Here is a 26202-nt window from a genome sequence, read left to right as displayed (position 1 = left end):
CTGCCTCGGGATAAAGAGGTTTCATTTTGCTACAGAACATCAGCAACAGCCCTCTGCCTTGCTAAATGCCAGCAGTAGGTGGCAAAGTGTTGGGTTATTTGTGTCCCTTCTGTGAGGAGGCTGGTTACAGCTTTGACTTCTACACCCTGCACCTTTGCCAGCCTAAGGCCTCGCCCCTCACCTTCCTCCTTACTTCTGTTCTCCCTGCCAGGGTCCCACCTCGCTGCCCCCAGCCCTCCAGCACGGAGAGGGAAGAGAGGGAAGGATTTGCTGTGAATCAAAGTCTAACAATGTTGGAGCAGAGAGAGCTCTGCAACCCCAAAGAGTCAAAGGATGTTAAATGTAACCTGTTGGTGCAACAACAGCACAGTCCTAAACCACGTTAGCTAATCCCACCAGCACTGGGTGACCCACAGCAGCACCCTGAGGTGGAAGGGTGACACGGCCCCATTTTGAGGCATCTGATGCCCCGCACAACTCACAGAAAACAGGGTTTTAAGGAAGAGGAGGAAGAGTCAGGGGGCAGTTTGCCAGGAGGAGGACTGGCAGACCACCAACTCTGTAGGATTTTTGCACCATTCCCAGCCTCCTTTCCAAGCAGAAAGAGGGACCAGCTGCAAGCACCTCCCCGTGGGGCAGCCATGACCTGTCCCGATGGTAATCACAGAATCCCAGAATGGCCGAGGTGAAGGGACCTCTGAAGATCACCCAGTCCGTCCCCCCTGCCAGGCAGGATCACCTAGAGCACATTGCGCAGGATGACATCCAGGCAGGGTTTGAATATCTCCAGAGAAGGAGACTGCACAACCTCTCTGGGCAGCCTGTCCCAGCGCTCTGTCACCCTCCCAGTAAAGAGGTGCCCCCTCATATTGAGCCGGAACCTCCTGTGCTTCAGCTTGTGCCCGTTGCCTCTCGTCCTGTCGCTGGGCACAACTAAAAGGACACTAGTTCCATCCTCCCGGCACCCTCCCCTCAGATATTTATGCACATTGTCGAGCTCTCCCCTCAGAGCACGCAGCCGCCGGCCCCGGGGCGGCGCAGGGCGGCGGTGCCGAGCTGCGGCCGGGCGGAGCCCGCTGAGGCGCTGCCGGCGCAGGCGCTGCCCGCCCGGCCCGGCCCGGCGCGGCCATGTCGCTGCTGCGGGGCTTCGGCTCCCTGCTGTGCCTCTGCGCCCTGCGGCTCCCGGGGCCGCCGGCGGGACCCGCTGCGGCCGCCCGGGGGCTGGACGTGGCTTCGTACCGGTGAGCGCGGGGCCAGGCGGCGGGCCGGGGGCGGGCGGCGGGGTAGGGGTAGGGGGATGCGAGCAGGCTGAGCGGTGTCGTGCCGTGCTGAGCCGTGCCGATCCGATCCCTGCTGTGCTGTAGGGAGCGGGTGCGCGCCATGTTCTACCACGCCTACGACCACTACCTGGAGAGCGCCTTCCCCTACGACGAGCTGCGGCCTCTGACCTGCGACGGGCAGGACACCTGGGGCAGGTGGGGGGCGGCGGTGGGGGGGGGGGGGGGGGCCGGGGGGGGCCGCCGCTGGGCCTCGCCTCAGCTCGGCCCTCTCCCCGCACAGCTTCTCCCTGACGCTGATCGATGCCCTGGACACGCTGCTGGTGAGTAGGAGCCGGCTCCGGCGGGCAGGAGGCCGGAGCTCGCTGCTCCGACACCTCCTTGCTCCGGTGTGAGGGCCTGCGACGCTTCAGATGGGGTGAAGCTGCTCGTGCGGTGTCACTTGAAGATAACTCTCGCACAAAACCCTGAAACGTATCTAACGTTAGCCCCTAGTGTTAAATTACACCGTTGTTTTCCTTGCTTTGGACACTGAGCCTTGTTCTCTTGTGGCCCCGCTGCAGATTCTGGGAAACGTTTCTGAGTTCCAGAGAGTCGTCACCGTGCTGCAGGAAGGGGTGGATTTTGACATCGATGTCAATGCGTCCGTCTTTGAAACTAACATTCGAGGTGAGGTGTGGTTGTCCATTGTGGTTGTGCTGCTTTACCTGTCTGTACAACTCTGGGGATTGTAGGCAGAGGTAACGCAAGGTAGCGGTCCGAGGAAGTTTGTAATGCAGTGTAATATGGCATGTAAATGCAAAGAACTCCAAACAAGGGTCACTTCCTTTTTGTCTTTGTCCTGCACCTTTCTGCTTCCTGCCTCAGCATGAACGGGTGCAGATATGGCGCTTTCAGTATTTTGGTGCCAAGTTTTAAGCATTGGAAGAGATGTATTTTTCTCCTGAAACGGTACAAATTTAATACTTTATTTTCTTTACATGCTGTTTTGAATCAGAGATTATTAATTTATTGCTTTGGCTCTGTAAAATGAAAGTTGTCTTTTTTTTCCTTGAAAACCACAAAGACCTTTGCCTGCAGCGGGGAGGAATCTTGTACCCTATTGAGCACCTCACTGCTTTGGCACCGTGCAACTCTGAAACACAGGCAGTGAACGCAACTGCCAGATACACTTTGTTCCTCCTTTCAACTACTACTGAAACCGTTTTTGCAGTGCTGTAATTTCTCTCTTTCTGCTTGTTATGCAACAGCAAGCAAGGCTGTAAAAAGAATTAAAAATTCCCTGCTTCTGTCTGTCACACTAAAATTCTTGACTCTGACCTAGGCATTTTCCCATAAGGAATTAGGAATGCATGCTGTATTACACTGCAGAAACATGGCATTAAGCTGTCTGGAAGAAATGAAACACAGTTTCTCTCGTAGAGGTTCATGGTCAGTATACTTTTAGCTTGTTTTGATTGTCTGCAGAACAGTGCAAGTGTAGGAGGGCAAATAGGGTCTGATGTGCATGCAGACACTAATGGAAGTAATATATCTGGGTACCTACTGCAAACAGACAGGAAGAAACAAACGACTCTTCTTCTGAGGTATATTGAATTATGCCATTAAAGATAAGCCATCTCACTTTTCTTCTCCATGAATATTGTCCCTGCATCACAATAAAATACATTTTGTTCCCCTCCCAGAATGTTCTTTAATGGGCTTCTTGCTTGCCTTCCAGTGGTGGGTGGTCTCCTCTCTGCTCATCTGCTGTCGAAGAAGGCTGGCATTGAAGTGGAAGCGGGATGGCCATGCTCTGGACCTCTCCTGCGGATGGCAGAGGAAGCAGCTCGCAAACTCCTGCCAGGTGAGAACTTGTCTGTTTTGTGCTGCTGTGTTGTAGCTCCTGAGGTAACTGGTGTGTCTGAGGAAGATGGCACTGCCTGATGTGTAAGCTCACACAATAGTCCCATGTTCCCTGAGCTCAAAGAAAGTCCAGCATGTGGGAAAGCATCGTGTAAGCGCGTGACACCAGTTGTCTGTGTGTGTGCCAAGTGTTGTATGTGCTTAACACATCAATTTGTTAATTGCTCTTTGGGGGAAAATATATTTTGTATACATGATAAATAAAGGCTTTGAAACAACAGCTTGTAAAGCCAAGACTGCCCCTCTGTGGGCTGCTGCTAGGATGTGTGCTCTGATAGCATGACACCATTTCCATGTCTGTTGTGAGCCCTGGGCTACCCCTGAGTAATGCTGAGCTCAGTGTTTATATGCTGCTGACCAGCCTGTGTAGTTGTCTGTTTAACTGACTACTCTGCTTGTGCTGGAAACAAAGTAGGGCTGCAGTTCCCTGTGCTGAATGGGGGGAAGAGATGGAAAATATCAGTAGCTTCCCAGGATTGCGTGTAGTTTGAGATACACCCTCCTCTGTCCCCTGCAGGATCACACTGGACTTCTCATTTGCAGTTGCTGCAATTGCTCCATTTGTCGCCACCGTAGGTGCGGGGGAATGCAAGGCACAGGTACCTGACAGCTTGTCAGATGTAACAGTGGATGCTCTCATGTGAACCGAAAACTTTGTTTCAGCTTTTCAGACTCCCACTGGGATGCCATATGGAACGGTGAACTTGCTGCACGGAGTAAACCCTGGGGAGACCCCAGTTACCTGCACGGCTGGGATTGGTACGTTTATAGTGGAATTTGCCACTTTAAGCCACCTTACTGGTGACCCGGTGTTTGAGGATGTTGCCAGGAAGGCTCTGAAGGCACTGTGGAAAAATCGCTCTGATATTGGACTGGTGAGTGAGGATACAGACTCGGAACTTACAGGCTACTTTTTGTAAAGTTCTGAGGGATGCAGTTCCAAGCGTAAAAAGTACAAAGAGAGGAGATAGAACTGTGTTTGTTTATCTAGTTCTAATAGCTGGGCTGAAAGTTGCGTGTTTGACATTGTTCCTGAGCACCTGCAGCACGCACGTCTCTGCTGTAGTGGTACAAACCAACATCATGCCGTTGTTCTGTTCCATAACAGATGTGGCTGGGAGACAAATGTCCTGTACTGGGCAGTGCAGTTTTTGTAACAGCAGCTGTAGGAGATTAAATAAAAGGTCTGTCTAATGCCTGCGTGGCAGTGGCCTATGGAAGACAATAAGAGCATAGCAAGTGTACCAGGATATTTCAAGCCTCTACAGCTTTGGTGTTTGGGGGACATCCAGAGCTGGAAGCGTCAACTCTGTGTTCCCTGTCTTTCGATCAGTCTTCCATCAGTTGATGCATCTACCTGCTTTTAGAACTTATGTGAGCTATGGTGTTGCATATGTGAGGTGCACAGGTGTATTCATGCACTATATAAAGAAGTGTTTCCTTCGGATTGCTTTGGGATCTGTTTTTTTCCCCAATTTTTTTTACTGGAAATAAAATAACTTTTTGTTGTTTTGTGAGTCTTTTTCCATCTTTGCGAGGCAAATAGCAATTGTGTATTGAATTCTCCATCACCTGGGCACCTTTCCAGGCTGAAGAGTGCCAGGTGTGAAGGATCTATTTAAATATTAACATGGCAGCTGTCTCGTGCCTCTGACAACCTTGGCATCCTTTTCTGTATCTGCACCTCTTCATCCTTGGCTATGCTTTAGTACCATGGGAATGGGTACCAGACACATCATGTTGAAATAGTGGATTTTTACAGTAGTATAATGGCATTTTGTTTTGGCCAGTGCAGCGTTTACACTGGAAGTGTAAAATCCCAGAGTGACTATTTTCTATGGTTTGTACTTCTGTGGTACTGATATAGATGTCTTGTACTAAAGAAAATGCTCATTGATATGGTTACTCTGAGTCTGTTCCCCTGAAAAAGGTCAGGGGCTTCTTGTGTGGTGGTGGTATGGGATTTTTTTTTTTTTTAATTATCATTTAGATGACGAGCTTTATTTTAACTTTAACTCCCTCTTTCCTTCTCTCTGCACTTTCTCCAGGTTGGTAACCACATCGATGTGGTAACTGCCAAATGGGTGGCCCAAGATGCTGGCATTGGGGCAGGAGTGGACTCCTACTTTGAATACCTTGTTAAAGGAGCCATTCTCCTGCAGGACAAGGAGCTGATGTCCATGTTCCTAGGTGAGCAGAGTTTTTCCTGTGTGATGGGTCCCAGTAATGCCTCCTTGACTGCACCTGTAAAAGTTTCTTATTCTCCCACTGTGTGGGACAGTGGGAGAATAAGGAAACTTGAATAGGTTCCATTAAGGACTGCTCCCAAAGTCTTTGTTTTAATGCTTTGGAATGATCTGTGGTAACAGAATTATCACAGCGCACATCCTGAGAAGGAAGAAGGTGTGAGACATTCCTTTGACATGGCTCAAGTGATACAGGGACTTCTCTCATCCTTAAAAGATTTTTTTTGGATTACCTACCCATCTATACATATTTTTTTTTTTTTCCTTCTAATAGAATATAACAAAGCTATCAAAAATTACACGAAGTTTGATGACTGGTACCTCTGGGTTCAGATGTACAAAGGAACAGTGTCCATGCCTGTTTTTCAGTCCCTGGAGGCTTACTGGCCAGGCCTACAGGTAAGAGCTGTCATACCAGGAGGCATAGAGTGATTTTGTTCATCTGTCTTAGGTCAATCTTTAAAATAAAAATTACAAATACTGTGCTAGTTAAAAAGTTTGTTCTGATCTCTGATGAAATCTGCAGTATTCTTGAGTCTGTAAAAGAGTAGATGTTGACTCCATCTATGGTCTATTAAAAAAAGTCGTCATAACATGACGAGAGAGCAGTTTTGTTGTAGCAAGCTCTACTGATAGTGGTCTCATAATCTAGATGGGAACCTAAAGAAAAAATAAAATGGAGCTCTCTCACCACCACCACAACATATATACTTTTTTTTTTTTGTGAATACTTTCCATCAAAATACACTTAGAGGTTTCCTTTCCCATCAGTGCTTGTGTTTGGTCTGGGACTCAGTTATCCCCACTGAAGCAGAGTGGATGTTGTGACTGACTAAGGAACAGACTGAAGAAACCCAGCTTTCTGTAAACTAAAAATCAAGGTGACTTCCTGCTATGTCAGGTGTACAGAATGTGATCCAACAGAAAAGCAGCATGTAACTCCTCTTTGGTACTAGCTATTATTAAGGCATCGTGCCTAAATACTAATCATAGCATTCAGACTTCCTGAACAACCCATTTCACCACCCCTTGGTTTGACTATAGCAGTGTTATTGAATCAATTCTTGTGTTGTTTTTTCTTACCCTGATGTTGCTCCTCTTCCAGAGCCTAATAGGGGACGTAGATAATGCCATGCGGACCTTCCTCAACTATTACACTGTTTGGAAGCAGTTTGGTGGGCTGCCTGAGTTCTACAACATTCCCCAGGGCTATACAGTGGACAAGAGAGAAGGATATCCACTCAGGCCAGGTAAGCATTAACAAAATAAAAAGGAACGTAGAGTTCTGCTTTTGTTCTGATGGTGAGGTCAGACGTTAGCGATAACTGCCCTCCAAAAGCTCCTCCCCAGTTTTGCTTTGGCTTAGTTCCTGCATGTGTTTTACCAACGATTTCCGTGGTCAAAGTGAAATGTTTTGGTTTCTGTCATTCACAAAGGCACAGTTACCTATTAAAGGAAGCAAACACTAGTGTTACTATATAAAGGGGTCTTGTTAATGAATTGTGTTCACAGTGTAGGATTTGGCCAGTTTGTGTTAGATTTTCTGGTAATGGGATGTTTTTAAAGTCATGTGAAATGTTACTGTGACTGTTTGTATCCTTTAGATTTAGGAAGTGAAAGTGAGTATGAATAGACCACTCTAGTTCTTCTGAGTTCCTGAAATAAATTCCAGTTACACTAGTAGAGTTCAATATGTAATTGGATTAATGTTGTCTGTGCTGCGATTAAATTATCTTTTTCCTGTTGTGTTTTTCTCTGACAAAAATTTCACACCTGGTTATTAGGTCAGTAAAGCTTTGTAATGAGCATAAATTGATTTCTTTTCTCTCTTTGAGTGTTAAGATGAAATGCACATTGGACACTTCCAGCAAAAACACTCACTAGCATTAACAGCATCCAAAAAAATCTTACAGAAAACACAGCGTACATGTCACTTACATAGAGTATTTCCATATTGCTTGTTTTCATGGTGTTTTAGATACCCCTGTTTCAGAAGCTTAAATCACTGTTTAAAGATTATATTTGGGAGCTTGAGTTTTATATTTGTTATCTTTTCTAGAAGTATCTTTGCCATTTTTAACAACTGAATTCTCTCAGTTGCTCTGAGTTTCTCTGTTGTTCCTCTTCCCCTTCTTGAATGCGGGAGGGAGCATTATTCAGTCTTACCTGAGCTGATGAAACATTGTTAGAGTGATTTTCTTTGTAGCACATCCTCAGTAAAAGCCTGTTTGTGTTCTTTGAACTAGAGGAAATGCAAGGCAAACCAGGCTACCTACCGGATTTTATTAAAATAGTATTGTTAAATGAAGTCAAGGAGCATCTTTTCTTCACCGTGTACACGGTTGATAATATATATGCTTAAAACTGTTTTTGTTTTCTGTTTTTTTTTCAGAGCTAATTGAGAGTGCAATGTATCTGTACCGTGCTACACGAGATCCCACGCTCTTAGAACTGGGAAGAGATGCAGTGGAGTCAATAGAGAAAATCAGCAAGGTGGACTGTGGATTTGCAACTGTAAGTGTGGCTGCTAAGTATCAGCTTTTAGGTAGAAAGGCTTCTCATGAATGATGGTTTGCCATTGAGTTAAATGGTCGCTTCAACTGCAATGTGGCTTCTTTTTTTCAAAGAAATCTGTTTTCCTCTGAAGCTGATCCGGTAATTACCGGTCATGTTTCTGGGAGTAACTTGTCCTGCAACCTGAAAAGTGGGCCAAAATCTACACTTGACTGTCACACCAGAGCTCTAAAACATGAGAAAGCATCAGAATCTTCTCTACTCTCCTGTATCTTGGTAGATGTGAGGTGTCCCAGATTGGCAGGAAGGCTCATGTGCTCTGTAGAAATGCAGGGATTCTCTGCCTGCCAGTTGTGTGATTCTGCTTTCCCATTATACCTTGAAAATCTGATCAAGTGCAAGAGATCTGCAGTAAGGGATTTCTTTAAAATCTGTCACTAGAAGATTTCAAACATGCTATCAAGCTATTTTTTTTAAAAAAACAAGCAACCTCCTTATAAATATTGGGAAGGCCTTGGGAAGTAGGTAAAGCCTTCTCCTGACTTAGTCTAGTGACTAGGTGCTGAAAATTATGCTAATTCAAAACATAGGAAAACTTGTTGATGTACCTGCATATAATCACTGAAAATATGGAGTGAGTTGATACCATACTGTGGTGTTTGACTTGAGTAAATTGCAAGCTGATTTAAGTCTTTCCCCAAAGGTCATAATTTCTTGAATTTGATATAACTGTAACCCACTGGTTCTCTTTTCCTGTAGATCAAAGACTTGAGAGATCACAGACTGGATAATCGTATGGAATCCTTCTTTTTGGCTGAAACAGTGAAATATTTGTATCTACTGTTTGACCCAGACAACTTCATTCACAATGATGGCTCGGTCTTTGATGTGGTGATGACACCATATGGGGAATGCGTCTTGAACGCTGGAGGGTACGTCTTCAACACCGAAGCTCATCCCATCGACCCTGCTGCACTGCATTGCTGTAGGAAGCGGAAAGAAGAGCAGTGGGAGGTGGAAGACTTGATGCGGGAATTTTACTCGCTTAAGAAAAACAAAAAATTTACTTTAAAGCGAGCATCTGAACATGGTGAAGGAGAAGGTACAAAAGATGCCACAGATGCCTCTTCAGGTGCAGAGAAAAGAAACTCTAAGAAGAGCTCACACTCCCTCTTGAGTTGCCCCAGTCAGTCTTTTAACTCTAAACTTGCAGTACTGGGACAGGTCTTCCTAGACAACACCTGATTCTATTTTTATTGTCAGTTTAAATTATTGAACTTGATTCAGACTCTGGGAATATATTTTTATAGTTTCATAATGGGAAAAATCATACCTCACAAAGTGAATTGTATGAAGTGAAACAGCTTCCCATTAAATTCTGCTGCTGTTGGTTCGTAAAACGTGATTCAGATCTCAGCTGTTAATGATGTAAGTTGCTAGCCTCAATCCGACTGGTTGCCTGAATAACAAACACGTGTTCAGAAAAAAAGCCTCTCCAGTGCTGAGAGGTGCTGTGTTTAATTCATGGTGAGTTTGAAGTTTTACAGACTTATGCAGAGTTCACAGCTTCCTGCTCCATAAAAGTGAGCCTAGGTGGCTCCCTGTTGTTAGGGAAGAAGCACGGGGTTACTAGCTCCAGTTTCAGTTCTGAGACTACAAGTCTCCTCTGTGATATGCTCTACTTTTATCATTGGCCTCTTTGTGAATATGTGGTTAGCCTGTGAGATTTGTGATTAGTGAGGAAAACCTTGTGATTCACGAGGTGAAGGCTCAGATTTGTAGATCTGGCATGTCTGCCGAGCACGAAGGGTGGCGTGGTGGGAGGAAAGGAGGTGTGACACAGGAAATTGCTGGGTTCTTCTCTATGTAGCATCAGCATGGATCACCCGCCTGAAACAGTAAGCATCCAGGTAATGCCTCTGCAAACCAAACTGGAGCATGGACTAGCACAGGCTTGATTTACCCTACAGCAGAGTTTGCTCTCTTCTTACAGAACCTGATGGGCTTTTTCTATGAAGTTTCCCTATTTCCTTCCTCTTTTCAACTTCCCTTTGGGGGCTTGCTCATGTAACTCCACATCAGCCACCTCAGTCAATGAAGTAAGCCTCAGAGCATGCCTGCTGCAGCACCTGTGAGGGTAAAATGGAAGGAGACTTGATTCAAACTGAAATGCAACTCACCCTTGATGCAGGAAACAGCTGAACACAAGTTCAAGTGCTTCTCCCTGCAAGAGGAAGTGAGAGAGCTGCTTTTGGTCATTCCTGTAATGGAAACCAAGATGCATTTCCATCACTGCTGCAACAGGTGAAAAGCATGAAAACTCGTGGCATTCAGCTGACTCGGCAAACCGAAACTATTGTTAGTGTCTGCTTTCAACAGGTGCATGCAATGATGAGAGAGCAAATTCAGTAGTGTTGTGAAGAGGTTTATCCTTTTTAAGGAGAATAGAAAAGGGCAGAAAAATGGTGGTCTTCCTCCACACCTGCTGGATGGCAAGCAGCCTGGAGCAAGCACAGAGAAGCCAGAATCAGTGGCAGAGAAGCTCCAAGCTGGCAGTTTGAAGAGAATGCATGGATAGCTAGTAAGGGGGTATCTATCTGCTGGCCTTACAGAAGCTTTTGCATAGATTAGTACTTAGACAACCAGGAAAGTCCTGTGCCTCCCTGTGTGCAAGCCACTGCTGCCTCACTGCTGTATGCATTCCAGCTGTTTCTTGAGTGTCTAAAATGCACCACTGGCAGCCCAGGAACAGTTGCTTTTGCATCTAACACTTTTTTCCTCCTCTGTGTTGTCTGTTACAATGCCATCAGTCTGGCAGGGCTCTGTGAGGTGTGTTGTAGCCTCTTATCTGAGTGGGCTAGGTACAGGATAAGTAAATCCATCTGGCTAGTGAAATACTGAAATGGAACTGAGTCAGGGCCCAGTCTTTCCTGGTGGGGCAGGATTACTGCTTTGAGGAGCACTGGTGCTATAAAGTTATGGAAATCCTGTTGCAGTTATGAGTAAACTACAGTAAGAGGCATTTCCATCCATGGACAGACAGAAGGTGAGCTAGAGGAAAATGAAGGACTTGAGCTAGAGGAAAATGAAGGACTTGTAGGATAAGCTGCAGATTACCAACACAGGAGATGTGTGGTAACAGTGGAATCTCAGTACCCTCACCTCAGAGGCTCCATGGCAGAAGCAGGGGCTAATAACCTTAGGAGGTAAGATCTTTCCTCAGCACAGCTGCAGCTGAAAGAATCTGTCCGTAAATGTTGTTCTACTGTGAGTAATTAGGTCTTGATTAGTGTTACAGGACAGATGAGTTAGAATAATACAACCTCAATTTTGGCATGCTCCAGTTTGGAGTGATTACCATCCTAGTAAAACTTTAACAAAAAGTTCTCTGATGTGGTTTCGTAGGTTCCTTAGTAAACTTTTTCTTTAGTAAAACTCTTAGCAAACCTTTTCTTTAACTGGAAAACTGTCTGACTTGGCCTAGCTGTTGGAGGGAAGGCAGCATGCTTGAACCTTGCTGACGTGCAAGTTGTACTATTTCGTAGGCAGGGTTATGAAGGACAGATGTTTGGAAATCCCTCCCTAAGGGATGGCAGGATGAAATGGTTGGTGGCTCGCTGTCCCACTAGTGGTCAGATTCCATACCCTGTATGCGTAGCTTGAGAGGTTCTGCGCTTAGTCAGAGCTGGATTCAGAATTAATATCACAAGACAGTTAAAAAAGAAGAAAATGCAGCTTGTAGCATCCTGCTGTCCTTCCTTCCAGGAGCCTCACGATGAAGGACATCTGTGAGAAGAGATGGCAGGTCTGTTTTGGCATATTCCAGCTGGAGGGAGAGCTCCAGTCAGGCAATATGGTGCACACTTGGTCACGTTAGCAGAACGTGGAGGGGTTTTGTCAGGAATCCAGAATGAGATGTGCATGAAACACAGATGGGTAGTGGCAATTCTGGGTGGCTTCCAAGTGAGGCAGGTCAGAACTCAGAAGGTCCCACCTACAGTGCATGCTCCTGGCAGCTGTTGAAAGCTGGAAGGAAACTCTGGATTTGGTTGAGCTGTGAAAGACAGCACAGAGACCAAATTTAGCATTTGTTATTGATGTCGCCCTTGTAATTGTCTTATTTTTCTCCACTGCAGGCAGCCTGCAAAGCTTAAGGCCAGATTTTTGTAAGGTATTTTGAAAGTAATTGTTTGGATTTGGAGGGGCTGAGGATGTGGCAGGATTGATGAAAGGTCAGAGAAGCATCTTGTGAAAGGCTATTTTGGTGGAGCTAACCAAGGAGAAGATGGAGGAAAATGAGTCAGACCTTCGCATTCATTCCTGGCAAATGGCAAAAAGATACATTTGTTTAATAAAAAAAAAAAAAAAAAAAGAAGGGGGAAGGGAAGTAGGGGAAGCAGTAAGAAAGTAGACTGGGAGCTGTCTTTTGTACCTATGAAGCAGCAAGAGTTAAGTAGTAAGTGAAAAGATCACTGTGTTTGCATTTCTTCAAATGCAGTGCTCAGTGGTTTTCTGTGAACAGCAATTTATGCAAACAGCAAGTCATCCATTAGCAGATCGTGCGTTTTACCAGTAAGTGTGATCAACAGCAGGCCCACAGGTTACTCATGTTGGTGACTAGTGAGGTAAGATGTGATGCTGTAAAACTTTGAAATACCTCACCTGGATCTCACACCACTGGTCAGACAACGCTGTTAAGCAATATGTTAGTCCCTGGTGTCTTTACTTTCTATTGTTCCTTGTACGCCAAGGGCAAGTTAAAATGGAACATTGCAATCCTTGCTGGAACCCCATCTACGCAGCTCTGCTGGGTGGGAGACAGCAGTAAAATTCTAGGAGAGGCTGAAGCATGCGGAGGAGGGCAGCTGATCCCCAGTGATCTTGGGGACTGTAATCAGGAGCCGCTGTCTGTATGAGTCAAGAACATGCTTTCCAATGTCTGCCTTTGCAAAGTGCTGCGACCTGGCTTGTTTTTGCTTGCTTTGTTAACCCTCAGGTATTTCATAGAATGATAGAATGGGACCTCAAAGATCATCTAGTTCCAACCCGTGCCATAAGCAGGGACACCACCCACTAGATCGGCTTTGCCAGGGCCCCATCCAGCCTGGCCTTGAACGCCCCCAGGGATGGGGCAGCCACAGCCTCTCTGGGCAGCCTGGGCCAGGGCCTCACCGCCCTCAGAGTAAAGAGCTTCTTCCTAACATCTGCTCCAAATATCCCAGTTTAAAACCATTCCCCTTTGTCCTATCAGTATCTACACAAGTAACGAGTCCCTCTCCATCCGTTTTTCTTGCCCCTGGTTAGCAGTATGTGAGAATCCTCCTTTTTCCCTTTTCCTCCAGGGGCCGAGCGGCTCCATCATGAAGGCCTGTCCTACAGTCTGGGCTCTTCGAGGTGCTAGATTGTGTTTGAGTCAAGAAGCTCCTTGGTGCTGCACTATGGATTTCAGTTCTGTGTCTGAATTGCTCACCTCAGCTAAGCGCAGGGAAGCATGTGGCTATTTTAAATGAAATTAAACATTACTGTAACGTGGCCGGGCTGTTTCTGATACTACTTTATTCACAGGGTCTGTGCTCCCTCTGCTTATGTAATGAGGTTATTAGAGATTTGGGAATAAACGTACCAAAACAGGGCACGTGTAAGTTTCAGCTAGGTCTCTTTTGGAAGGATTGCAGCTGCAGTAACAGCGTTAGGGGGGTGGAGCTGCTGTGGTGACAGAGGCGTGATTCCCCCATCCTGCCTGCTCCGGGTGCCGTGCTGAGCAAGGTGCTGGGAGGAGGGCTGACAAGCAGCCTGCACAATGCGAGCCAGGGAAGATCTCGGCTGAGCAGACGAGGTTCTCTGCGGCTGGGCTTCCCTGACGTTATTTACGGCCGGGTTCCCTGCTGCTTGCCGAGGCTCCCTCACGGCGAGCCGGGACTACATTTCCCAGCACCCCCCGCGGCGCCGCCCTTCCCCTCCGGCAGCCCGCGCGGGGGCGCTGCGGAGCGGGCCTCGCGCCGCTCGGTCCGCGGCGGGGGGAGGGGGCGCTTCCTGTTTGTCTCGGCCGAGCGGGGCAGCGCCATGGCGGCGGCGGCGGGGGGCGGCCCGGGGCCCGGCGGCGGCGGAGGAGGAGGGGGAGGGAGCCGGCGAGGAGCGCCCACCACCAACATCCTGGCGCAGCTCCGCCGCGGGCAGCTCAGCGGCCGCGGCCTCACGAGGGGGGCGCAGGTACCGGGAGGGGGGGGGGTGGCGGACCGGTGGTTGGGCCTGGCGGAGCTCGGGGTGCGGGGCCCGGCGGCTCTCTGGCGGTACTAGGAGGGTACAGGGGGCTTGGTGGGCCTCCCCGGGGCTGCTGGGGCTTGGTGGGCCTCCCCCGTGGCTACCGGGCATCCCCCGGAGCTACCGTCCCCACCCCCCCCTCCCGAGGCAGCGGCTGCAGAGCGGCCTCCCCCGCCCCCCCCGTGGCGGCCCCGGCCCGGTGAGCGAGGGGCGGCCCCGCAGCCTCCCCCCGGGCCGTGAGGGAGGCCCCTCGCTGCCCGCCTGGGGCAGGGGGAGCCGTGCCCTGCTCCACCGGAGCCGTTTGTGCCCCGGTTGGCATCGGGGGGGGATTGGGGGTGTACGGCAGAGGAGGGCAGCTCGTCCCGCAAACCGGGAAAACGCGAGCCGTGTGCGCGGGGCGAGGGGAGCCTCGTGACGGGAGGGCTCCGGAGGCCTCCTGGCTCCGAGGCGGCCGAGCTTTCGTGCTGGTGGTTTTCCACGAAGCCGTTCCAGGTCTGTTGGAAATCGTCATCTTTCCCAGTTGATGCTGTTGGGAAATACCGAGGAGTGAAATCAGCTCGGCCTCTAGCGTAGGTCGCTTTTTGAAGAAGCTGCTGGTGGGTCCGGGGCTCGGCTCTTATGAAGAACAGCTGGCATTTATTTTAAAGATTAAATGTGAAACGGTGCAAAGAACTGGAAACTGGAGCATGGGATAAAGAATTTATATTTTGGTGGTGATTCATTGAGCTAAAGTATTATAAAGGGTTGAAATTTAATTTAAAAACAGGGATTTATTTATTTAGTTTTCATTAGTAGAGACAACAGAGTATTTTCCCTGATTAACGAGGATTCTGAGCAATTTCTGCGAGAAGGCTTGCTCACCCAAATAAGCGCCCATGCCCATAGAAGAGGTAGGTAAAAGAGCAGGGGGGGATTTTAACTGCTCTTTTTGCCCTGGTTGTGCCTCTTAGGTACTGCTTTGGTAAATACTTCAGGAAGAAATTGAATCATCTGCCTGAATTCGACCCTGTTACGCTGTTTTTTAGAAAGCTCTTTCTGTGGGATTGTTTCAGGAATGTGTTTTGCAGGGCAGGCAGACGCAGTGGCATGTCTCACTACCATGCCTGCCCACCTCTGTGGCCTGCTTGCTTGCTCCCACAGCGATTTAAGTCAAATAAAGCCGTAACAACATCTTGTGCCAGAGTAATGTGTTGGGCCGCTGCGTTCTCTCCGGGCTTTGTTTTGCTCGGGAAGCACGGTGGTGCTGGGTCTTACTTTGGGGCTTTTGTGGATTGTTGGAAACAACTGCTGAAGCAGACGACAGGGGTTTTACAGAAATCAAGGAAACTTCTGCCCGCTCTGGCCTTCTTCTCATAAGGCCCTGGTTTGGGGTGGATTTTGTTGCTTTGTTTGTTTGCTTTGTAAATTTCAGCGTCGCTATGCTGCACTGAGAGAAGCTTGGACACCTTGGGCTCCCAGCACTTCATAAGTGCTGTAGGAATGCATTTTTAAATCACTGAGGGGAAAAAAATCAACTCCTTGAACGATTTTCAACTTCGTAAATTGTCTCTGTACTGTTACCTTGAAGCAGTTTTTTGTTTGTAGAAGGTCTAAATATAAAACACTTTGACGTAACTTTTAAAGAAGCATGAGGCACGTTGGGGTACTTTCTTTTTTGAAGTCTTATTTTTATCAAGATGTTAACAGTTTTCCTTCTGTTAACTCCTCAGTAGCAGCGTGGAGCCCTTGCTTAAGTTTCTCAGCTCTTTTGTTCCTGAAAAGCATGAGAGCAGATTGAGTTTCCAAGCTGCCGTGTTGGGGTCTCCAAGAACAAGTCAGGAGAATGTCCTTCCAGTTCTGTCATGCTGTTCTTTGTAGGGAAGTTTTGAGTTGCAAGCTGCACAAACTGCACCCCTGGCATCCTGTGAGGAGGAGAAACTCTTCAAAATCTTCGGAGAGATGGGAAACACCATTCTGTGTCGTAGCGCTGCTATCCGAGTCCTGTTCTCACACTGTATTGTCACTATTTCAGCATCTGGTCTCTGAGAGGTGATTAGTACTCCTCTGTAGGCAACAGTACTAATTGCTTTCTAGTGAATCTCAACGTACTAACTTTAGGTGATCTCAAAATCAATTTTTTGAGGAAAGTGGAGGTTTATCCTCGACACAGGATAATTCTCAACAGGCCTGTATCGGAACATTCATCGGTCTGATCTTTGAAGGACACAAACATAGTTTGGACAACAGCCACCTGAACGTCTGGCAGTTTTGGAGCCAGCTAAAACTCTAAAATCTGCATCTTTGTCGTGTCTTCCTGCTGTGCTGACCTACCCGAAGTCACGGCTTTCTTGTCGGTTGGTCTGTTTGTGTTAGGGCTAAGAAGACTGATGGATAAAACAGATTTTAGTGGACGTTGCCATTATCTGTTCGTATATCCATTTTAGCCATATTGCTAGCATCAGCGGCTGCCCTGGATGTAAGCATCAATCACTGGTATCAGATTGTGTAACCTTGTGCTGAGTGCAGAGCAAGTGAAAGAGGCTTTTCAGATACCGGTAAACTAGAAGTGGGCCAACTTCCCAGAAGTGACACGCATTTTCTAATAAGGAAAAACACTGCTTGTGAGCTGGTGGCCTGGCACAGCTGCGCTGCGCACACTGCCACTGTGAGGCCTGGGGTTGATGCCGCTGCTCCGTGAAAGCAGAGGAACGTTTTGGCTCACCTGGTCGAGCTCAAAGCAGGACTTCATCCCTGTGGCAAGAGGGCACAAACTTCATCTGCTGCAAGCCGACTGTGAAAAGCACGTATGTGACGTGAAACCAGAAGATATTTAGGTGCAGCTATGTGAATCCCTGTGGAGAAGTAGTATAATGACGGATTAGCCAGAGATTTGCTGGCAAATTAGCATGCTTCTGGTGCAGCCCCAGGAGCAGGTCGCCAGCGCTGGTCTCGGAGTCTCTCAGGACTGCCAAGGCTTAGCTGAAACAATCAGAATGGAAAGAGTCCATTTTTCCAGCTGTATTTCATGATCTGCTATTCATAGGAGTAGATGCTTCCCTTAGCAGCATAGTCTCTAACCGCTCTGAAAGATCTCTCTGTGAAAGGAAAACATTTTCCGCCTCATCGTTCAGATTTCCAACTCCTACCACTGTAAACTATCAGTTGTATGTAGTAGTTCCCCTCCAAGTCCGAGAAAATATTTAGTTTTCTAATCAATTTTGTTTCCTCCTGACAACAACAACAGCAAACGTTCACGTGAATATAATCCACTTTAGTAGCTCTAATTGTATGGGTCTTAGCAGGCTTATGGCTCCTGAGAGGACAGCGAGCATGGCCACGCTTTTTATGTAACAGGGACAGGAGCTCTGTCTTACACTGGAAATGTTCAAAAGTGCTGGTGTTACACTTCAGTAGTTTTATTTTGATTGACTGAAGATTAGCGGGAAAAGAGCTGTTGCAGATGTGGTAGTTCCTTGCTTTGATGGTTTTGTAGCTATCCTTAAGGTTTTTGTTTTTTCAAAATGACTTTTTTTTTTAAAAGCAGCTTTGGAAGCTTCCCGAAAAGTTAATATAATTTCACATACTTGTTGATTTATTTTTCTCTGAGCATAAGATGGTCAGAACAAACACCAGCAGCCTATCCAGGAAGCCCTGCAGTGGTTCTGAGGAGCTGCTGCCGCTGATCTGCTCTGGAGCTGCTGTGCTCGCAGGACTGTGGCTCTCTGGGATTCACAGACCTGTTCTGTCTTGGTAGGCCAGCCCTTCCTGCTGTGCCAGCGAGTGGCACGCGACGTGGGGATTGCAGCGCTGCTTACACCTGGCTAGCAGCTGCAGCAGGGCTTGTCCTGGGGCACGGTGCCACCGGGGTCATCCCCTGCTTTTGGGGTGGCCGGAGAAAGGCCTCTGGAGATGCGGTGGTGATGGGAGGCTTGAGCCGTGCTTTGAGGGATCTTGGAGCTGGCGGGAGGCTGGGGGTGGGGGTTCTTGTGTGGATTGTCACTGCGCTAATTCCACCTGCACAGGGTTTATTTTTGGAAATAAGTGTAGGGCTTCTTACTTGTTCTTCTTTGGAGCTTGGTGCAGAAGACCTGGCAGGTAACTGGCAGCCGTCACTGTCCTGCAGCTGCAGGGTGACCTCCTGCAGGTGCAGCTTCACCACTTCTGCCTTAAAACACTTCCAGAATCGCAGCGTCGGCCTGCAGCTGTATTCCTGCATGCTGCTGTGTTAACGTGAAAGTTGGTGAGGGCTGCCATGCTTTTAGGCTTCTCCGTGAAACGTCACACGAGGAAAGAGACGGCGTAGCCAAACGCATGGTTTTTTAGTGACAGGGAAGGAAAATATAATAAAGAACCGAGATGTCTGGGCAGTCCCCGAAATACTGAATAATCATGTTCCTGGCAGTGTGTCAGAGGCAACTTCCTCAGTTATTAATGTGCTGAGGAAAATTAAATATTTAATTGCACAAATACTGGTTTCCTGTTTTTATAAAGGTGCGGGCCAAAAGGTTTGATGGAAAGGGGGTAGAAAGGCTTTGTTTTTTGTTAATCATACAGAGGCCACGCACTTGCAGGTTTCTTGGGATCCAGAATCTTAACGCCTCATTTCCTTGTAAAACTGCAGAACTTTTGAACGTGCTTCACAACTGATCATGAAGAATACTGGGAATGGAAATTCTGCCTTTTTTTTCCTTAGAGAACTTCTGATCTTAGCTTGATGCGCAATAGCAACAACAAAAAAGAATTTAAAAAATGACAAGTGACGCGTCTTGGCCTGAAAATCTGTCCCAGAACGAATGCTGTAGCAGTGCAGAGGATGCTTGGACACCTGAGTGAACTTTTTTTCCTTTTCAGAGATCAGCCTCGCAGAAGACACTGGTAGAACGCTCTACCATAGTGAGCACTGAGTGAGACAGTGACATTTTTGAAGTGTAAAACATGAAATCAAGACATGATTTTATCAGAAAACTGTTACCCTCCCTCTGGAGAGCAAAGGGGCTGGCTCACAGTGCTTCTGGAGCTGCTGTCGCGGGCTCCTTGGCCTTCGGTTGGTCAGCATCTGTGGGAAGGCATGGATGTGTCCCTGACCGCAGCTCAGAAACGTGGTGGAGGCCAGGTTAGCAAAAATAAGGGCTGCTTTTGTCGGGCAGTGAAAATCCTCAGAGAAGAGGAACACAAACAGAAGAGAAAATTGTTGCTGGAAGGGGAAGCAGTCACAGCTTGGAGAGACCTTAGGCTGGTAAGAGAAGTTTGAGCATGTGGTGCAGCTCTGTGCACGTGCGAGGGCACAAAGCAGCAAGTGCTGTAGGTGGGGGTGAGAGGAAGGCAAGGATTTAGGTAAATTTTAACGTGGAGCTGCGTATGGCTTGGTGAAGGTTTCAGCGTTGTCTGTTATTACTTGTTGACCATTAGGAACTGCTCGTGGATGCTGGATTTGCCTTAATCCTAATGGATAAAGAATTTCTAACACAGGAGGGGTAAAAATTTAAAACAGGTGCATTCATCTACAGTCTCTGTGTTGAGTACTTTGTATACTTCGAGGAAAAATTATGCACAACAGTCAGGGTAAACTGTGCAGTATTCCTGCTGTAGCTCTCGGGCTCTGGAATAAATCCCCTGGAGGTGCTGGGCTGCAGCCCTGGGGGAGAGGCTGAAGAGAAAAGGCTCTGTGTGCTCTGCCTGCAGGCATGGGTGGACGTGGTGACCATTTCAGCTCCATGCTTGTATCCCCTCGGCAGTCAGATCCCTCGTGCCCTCCCAGTGCTGCCCATGCTGGCTTCAGCAGCGTGGCCGGAGGACCGTGGGGTGGCTGGGGCACATCCGCCTGGCAGGGAACCTCCAGTGTCCAGCCAGCTCGGTGCAGGCGATTTTGGGTGCTTGCCGTGAGGTGGTTTGGCAGCTGGGTGCTCAGGCTGGAGCCGGTGTGTGCCGCCTCATCCCAGAGGCCGCCCAGAACAAAACCGATCCCAGAGCTGTAAAGCGCTGGCACCATGCGCCTTGGGGTGAGCTCAGGGTCTGCAGCTCTGAGCTGGGATGAGTTACGGCAAACTTCTGGGAAACTTGTGCTGCCTGGGTGTTGGTACCGGTTTGGTGAACTGTGCGTGGGTGGCAGGGAAGTTTTGATGTTGTTTCTGTTGTTTTCCCAGTAATTGATACTTTGCCGTCTCTTCCCACTGCCGGTAAGGCCTGACAGCTCATAGCCCCTACCCCAGGCCTCGAGTAAACCTTTTACTTTAACCGATGCTGCTTCCAGCCCGGCTTCTGCAGCCTCCTCTTCGTGCTAGCTGGGATCTAACTTCATGGGCTTTGTGTGCAGGATCTCTGAGGTTTTCTCCACGGCTACTCAGTGAGTGAAGAAAAGTCCTGAAATACCGGTGTTGGACTGGGCGTGCTCCACTCAGATGAGACCAAAAAAATGGAGAGAGAAGGGGGCCCCAGAAGACCCGCTGCCAATTCTTCTGTCTGCCCAACAGGAGAGCAAGAGGGAGACCAACTCTGCTTGTAAATGAAAAATGGTGACTCGCTGCTCTTAGAGAACTCACGAGATGCGGATCTTAACCAAGATGGTTGCAGGGAAAGAGAGCTCCATCCCATTTAATTGAATTGGAATCCCTCCACAGAATCCAAAATCTTTCTGCTGGCAAATGCCGCCCCGCCACAATGGAAATTCTCTGAGCCAGGGCAGCCTCATAAGGACCACAGGCTAGAGCCTGCAACAAAACCGAAGACGGGCATTAAATCAAGAGAAAGAAAAGCTTTATTTATTTTTTTTTTTTTTGAAAGTAGTTACAAGGAGATGAGAGCAAGGAAACATTTACTTCAGTCTTTCAGAATTTGATGTCTGGAAGTTTTCTGCAGACCAGCACAAGCAGCTGCATATCAGAGGCCAGGATGGGGAGAGGAAGCCCTGCTGGTACAGAAGTGAAGATGGAGAAGGGTTGTGCCCCAAACCAACGAGTGTGTGTGTGTGATTACCAAATGCAGCATGAAGCCCAGGACAAAGTTAAGCACCAAACAGCGCTGAAGGGCTTTTGGCCTGTTCTGAGAGCACTTGGATGCTGAACTCTGCGCTGTGCCGCTGGAACCTCAGGATGCAGCCCGCTCACGTCACCGCTGCCTGTGGTATCTCCCACATCAGCTGGAGCCAGATAGTTGGATCCTGTCCCTGGCATTTTGCTGCCTGTTCTTTGCACTTTACCCAGCAATTAATCCGGTTCCTCCTGCAGCTCGTGGGGTTGTGTGCTCCTCCCATGGCGGAGACGGGGTAGTGGCAGAGCTCCTCGCCCTCTCTGCGCTGGGTGTTACAGGGAGAACTGGGGATTGGTGACTTCAAAGAGGCTGACCCATTACTCACAGTCCAAATGATGCGAAGCCATTTCGACTTTCTGGTTTTGTCCTGCCATTTCGTGTAAGGGCGGCCTCTGCAGAAGGAATTCTGCAGCATTCTCCAGCAGTGCTGGTGGATGACTCTTACTCCAAAGGCAGAAATCAGAGAAAAGTTCAAAACTGGAGAGAGTGTTATATGCTAGGTTTGCTTGTATTGTTTCAGCCACTCCTTGTAGCAAGAAAAACTGGTGCTTAAGACCCTTGAAATTCTTAAAGTATGAATTTGAGTATTTCATCAGAGCCCTAAGAATCTGGGAAGCTAGGAGGGGAGAGGACCCACAGGAACTAGTGGCAGTCTGAGGTTTTTCTGGCCTTCCCGTATGCTGTCTTACAAGCAGAGAAAAGGGTTAAATTCTCAGTCAGAAATGGGAGGATATTTGCATATAATTGTCTAATTGGAACCGAATGGCCCATCCCTTTGGAATGGTACACTGAGGTGTAGCTGAGAAGGATGTCTTGGCTGAAACAATAAGGAAGGCGATTTCCTGGCTGTTAACTATTAACAAAGAGCATTAAAGCAGGCTGGAAGGAAACAATGCTGGGTTAACTGACCCAGAGGGAGAGCAGCTGAGAACTGGGGGTCTAGGAGTAAGGGAAAATTCACCCATGTGCCACTGAAGTCCTGGCCTGAGGATTGGCATTTTTTAAATTATTATTTTTATTAGAAAGGTATATAAAATTTTGTAAAACAAGCCAGAGGTCTTGCTGGGTTTAATCATTGTTGTCTCTTCTACGCTTCTCTACAAGGGTAAATCCTCACTTCAGGTTTGTCTCGGTACCTCCAGTGAAGTAACGTTAAGCAGAGGGGCTAAATTCTGGTTCATGTTAGCTGGACTGGGGACTTGATGAAGAGTTCCTCCTTCAGAGCATCCCCTGGAATTAACCTGCAGCGTTCAGCCTTTGCAATGCCTGCCAGTAAATTTTTCAGTGCTGCTACTTTGTTTAGGTGTTGTAAAATACTGTGGTGAACAGTGAGAGTTGTTTTCTATTTTGAAGAGGAGGAGGAAAATGGGAGGACATTCGCAAACTGCAGTAACAAATGCTGAGGTGTTCTTTGTGGTCGCAGCCTGCTTCCCGGGGTAGCAGTGGTGCTGTTCTGCTGCTGGTGTAGCTGTCGGTCTCCAGTTATAAGCAGCCCAGGACTGCAGAGGGACTTCTCACCAGGGTGTTGATGTCCCTCAGGAGTGCTTGTAAATCCTCATGCTTTGGGCCAGTGCTAGGACCAGCAATGGCTTCAGGGACTTGGCTGAGGAAATGCTCGTTCCTGGTTGAACGTAACGAGTAATGAAGTCTGTCTGTCTTCAGTGTGTGCTCTCTACTGCAGTCCAGTGTCGGTTTTGATAGTGTTGAGGTCCCCAATTTCCTCCTTCAGTGACCTGTCAATCAGAGGTATACTAGTGGAGTTATTTAGAGATGATTATGTTTCCATACTAACTAATGACTAAGTATATATTCAAATAAGTAAGTATTTGAAGTGATAACACCTGCTTTAAGCCCGGTCCCACGTGAGGTGTGTCGACCATCTGTGAAGTTCTGCTGCTACCAGTCCTGGATAGATTGCTGTTTGGGAAGAGGTGCTGCATTTTCTAATGGTACAGTCTACAACACGTGATTGTGATATTCCAATATTGGTATTGTGGGCAGGTTGTTTCCCTGGGTGTTACGCACTGGACGCGTGGGAATTGTATTTGTCCTTTGTTGCAGATCACAGAGGCCTTGTTAAAGGAAAGAGATAAACAAGCAAAGTGGAATGGGATTCCCTTACTGTTGCAAAAGCTGTATGAGCACAGCCACCCAAACAGCGACTTCTCCCAGTGCCAAAGCATCTTAAAGGTATTGTCTGCTGTGTTCTCCTGGAATGGGGTGGGTTTTTTGTTGCTTTCTTTAAAGGCTAGTATGATGATACACTGTGACTTTTGAAAGTGTTTGCATGATGGTACCTGTGAACTAGATGCAAATAAGAGCTAGGAATGCGTGTAATTGATTAGTCACTAGATCACATGGATAGTCTGAGAAAGTTGTGTTTATACTGCTGAATAGTTTTCTCTATGAATCATCTCTTTTTTTTGTTTTTGTTTTTAAACTGCATACAGGAAATTTCTCCACTTCTCTCGATGGAAGCCATGGCATTTGTTACAGAAGATAGAAAAGCTGCTCAAGAGTCCACTTTCCCAAATACGTACACCTTTGACTTGTTTGGAGGAGTTGATGTAAGTGTGGCTGGTTGTGTTTTTGTTTTTGTTGCTATTTTTTTTTTCATTTTATTTTCCAAAGATACCAAGAGATTTCTGCATGGTAGTCATGCCATTGCTAACTCTGTAAATGACACCTTTGAGGCTCGTAAGTTTCTAAATGCAAGCTACAGAAGCATTTTACTGATGTTAGTAATTACAGTTGTGCCTATTTGAGTTGTTCAAAATGTGAGAAAGGTGTGTTTTCCAATGTATTACATCATCAAAAGCAAAATGCTGGTTTTTATCTTGTAAATTTGATCGTTTCTTCATGTAGCCTGCTTGTACACTGAGAGACAGGACCTCTAGGGTCTTCAACAGTTTCAAATGATTTCTAGTTGTAAGGTTAAATACTACAGTCACTAGTAGAGCACCAAGAATGAAACTTACTGAAGGGAATGGCTTCGTTTTTAAGCGCACTAGTACGCTCCTGGCAAGGTTGTCTCTTTATTGCTGCCATGCAATGCGTGCTGCTTCGTCTGTGGAAAAAATTTTAAGCAGGGCTGCTAGGTTTATGTGTAGATGTTTGGGCAATTTATCTTTTTGTTTATCTGTTGTAATTTGACATTACAAATATACCCAAGTTTGCTCAATTTTACTGTGACAGACAATAGGATCTTACTTTTCCTTAGAAATGTATGATTTATGTTTTTCAGGTGACTGATGAACAATTTTTTTTTTTTTTGTCTAGCAGTGTTTGCTACTTCTCTCTTAAGCTTAATGGGCCTTTATTTCAACAAGACATCTATTTAGGATATGTTATTTTGAAAATAACACTAGCTTAGTTGCTGGGATCATGTCATTTGAGGACAACCTTCTTCAGCTACCCAAGCAATTTAGAACGTAGTATGAAAATGTTTAAAAACAATACTTTTTATTTTTAAACAGAAAAAGTAATGCTTTCCATTACAGTGCTTTTACCGTAAGAATGTATTGAAAAAAGCCTTGTTTCATATTTAAATAACAATGTATATTTGTTTTTGTGATAGTCAGGGGGAGTGATCTGGTGTGTTTTTTTTTGGTTTGGTTTGGTTTTGGTTGGTGGTTGTATTTTATTTTATTTTTTTTTGCTTTCTTGGGTAACAGTCAGCTTTCTGACTATAACAATAGATACCTGCTTCCTAATTACCTGGTACTGTGGTGAGAGATTTGGCTGGTCCAAGTGGGTTTAATCTGGTTAAAGTAGTGGTAGAAGGCAGCAGTAGGTGTTTCTGAAAGTCCTACTTTAGGACCTGAAAGGCAATCAATCTGATCTACTAGTTCTGTGTGTGCCATGTACTGATTCTGTGCTGGGATATTTCAAACCATGAAGTATCAGTAACTTTGGAAGACACTAGATTTGCAGTGTACTCTGTAGCATCACACTATAATGTGTGATAGCATATTTGTGTAGATACTTTCAGGTTCGGACAGCCTTTACATGAAGAACAAAAGCATGTTTGTGCATCATCCCTTTATATGAATTACTGTAAAATACTGCCTGAGAGTATGAGCGTGTCAATTAGTACACGAGCTTTAGGGACTTTGGACATGAATGCAAGCCCATTTCAAGAAATCAGATCTCATAACTCCATTTCTGTTTTTTTTTTTTTTTTTTTCTTTTTTTCTGGGTGAGTGAGGCACCCTCTTACCTATTCTCTCTCTGCCTTTGGCCTCTTGCACGTCTTGCTGCATATTGTTGCGGTTTCAGTAGGATGGCTGAAGAAAGCCCTCTCCAAGGAGTGTCTGACACCACTGCAGTCCAGTTCCTGGAGTGTATGTGCGGAGCATACCAGTGCTCAAGGATAAGATGATAACTACGTGGTGGGTTATAGTCCTGACAAAGAGAAAGAGAGCGGGTATGCTTCTGTGGCAGGATAGAAGAGATCTTTACTGCAGCCTCTCTTAAAAGACACACTGCTTGCAGTAGATCTTCTTTCCCAGAAGAAGAGCAGGTGGCCTGCATCCCAAGTGTTTATGGATATCTTTGTGTGCTTATCTTGGGTACCTGGCCTTGAGGTGTGCATTCTCCTCCTAAAAATTAAGCTGTTAATATGAGCACTATATTAGCGCTGCTGTCATTTTTGCTACCCTATGAATTCAACTGTTGCTCTAACAAATACTAAAAAATATATTTTCTTCTTTCAAGTTGAAATAGATTTTGAAACCCAGCAAGATTTAGGAAGAGCCCTTTCAAAATCTGTGTTTCTTTGCGGATTATTGCTAAAAATTCATTATTCTGGGAAATGTGTGATAGTGGACCTTGATGTTATCTGAATATGTGTGAAAATATATTCTTTGTAGACTCGTGCTTAAAAACTTGTCGGTGGGAGCCTATTTTATACGTATGTTATTCTTTCTGCAGGGTAAATACAACTATTTTTTTGAATATAATTTTTATACCACTGGGTTTTTGATTGTAAAACT

At 46.6% G+C, this 26202-nt stretch overlaps 2 protein-coding genes across 2 annotated transcripts in view; both read left to right on the top strand.

Annotated features, from left to right (window-relative positions):
• Positions 1-1060: 1060 nt before the first annotated feature.
• On the top strand, positions 1061-9347 carry LOC118176645 (ER degradation-enhancing alpha-mannosidase-like protein 2). Its single transcript, XM_035343743.1, has 11 exons — positions 1061-1241; positions 1365-1475; positions 1561-1600; positions 1841-1946; positions 2998-3123; positions 3846-4057; positions 5231-5372; positions 5703-5827; positions 6534-6678; positions 7821-7942; positions 8702-9347. Exons 1-11 carry the CDS (start codon positions 1129-1131, stop codon positions 9185-9187), a joined length of 1728 nt encoding a protein of 575 aa, XP_035199634.1. The 5' UTR covers positions 1061-1128; the 3' UTR covers positions 9188-9347.
• A 4626-nt stretch (positions 9348-13973) lies between these two features.
• TRPC4AP (transient receptor potential cation channel subfamily C member 4 associated protein) overlaps positions 13974-26202 on the top strand; it is a 36888-nt gene continuing 24659 nt past the window's right edge. The window contains exons 1-3 of the mRNA XM_035343742.1: positions 13974-14152; positions 23270-23398; positions 23659-23775. Coding sequence (XP_035199633.1) covers positions 14006-14152; positions 23270-23398; positions 23659-23775 — 393 coding nt within the window. The 5' untranslated portion in view covers positions 13974-14005. The remainder of the gene's footprint in view (positions 14153-23269; positions 23399-23658; positions 23776-26202) is intronic.

This window comes from Oxyura jamaicensis, chromosome 20 (assembly GCF_011077185.1).
Source record: "Oxyura jamaicensis isolate SHBP4307 breed ruddy duck chromosome 20, BPBGC_Ojam_1.0, whole genome shotgun sequence".
Taxonomy (NCBI): Eukaryota; Metazoa; Chordata; class Aves; order Anseriformes; family Anatidae; genus Oxyura; species Oxyura jamaicensis.
This window is presented reverse-complemented; position numbering and strand designations above follow the sequence as displayed.

What these genes read in the sequence shown, in the direction of transcription:
- LOC118176645 (XM_035343743.1), top strand. Translation starts at nt 1,129, where the DNA reads ATGTCGCTGCTGCGGGGCTTCGGCTCCCTGCTGTGCCTCTGCGCCCTG. An exon ending in CTGGACGTGGCTTCGTACCG is followed by an intron (nt 1,242 to 1,364) that starts GTGAGCGCGGGG and finishes GCTGTGCTGTAG; the next exon opens with GGAGCGGGTGCGCGCCATGT. An exon ending in GGGCAGGACACCTGGGGCAG is followed by an intron (nt 1,476 to 1,560) that starts GTGGGGGGCGGC and finishes CTCCCCGCACAG; the next exon opens with CTTCTCCCTGACGCTGATCG.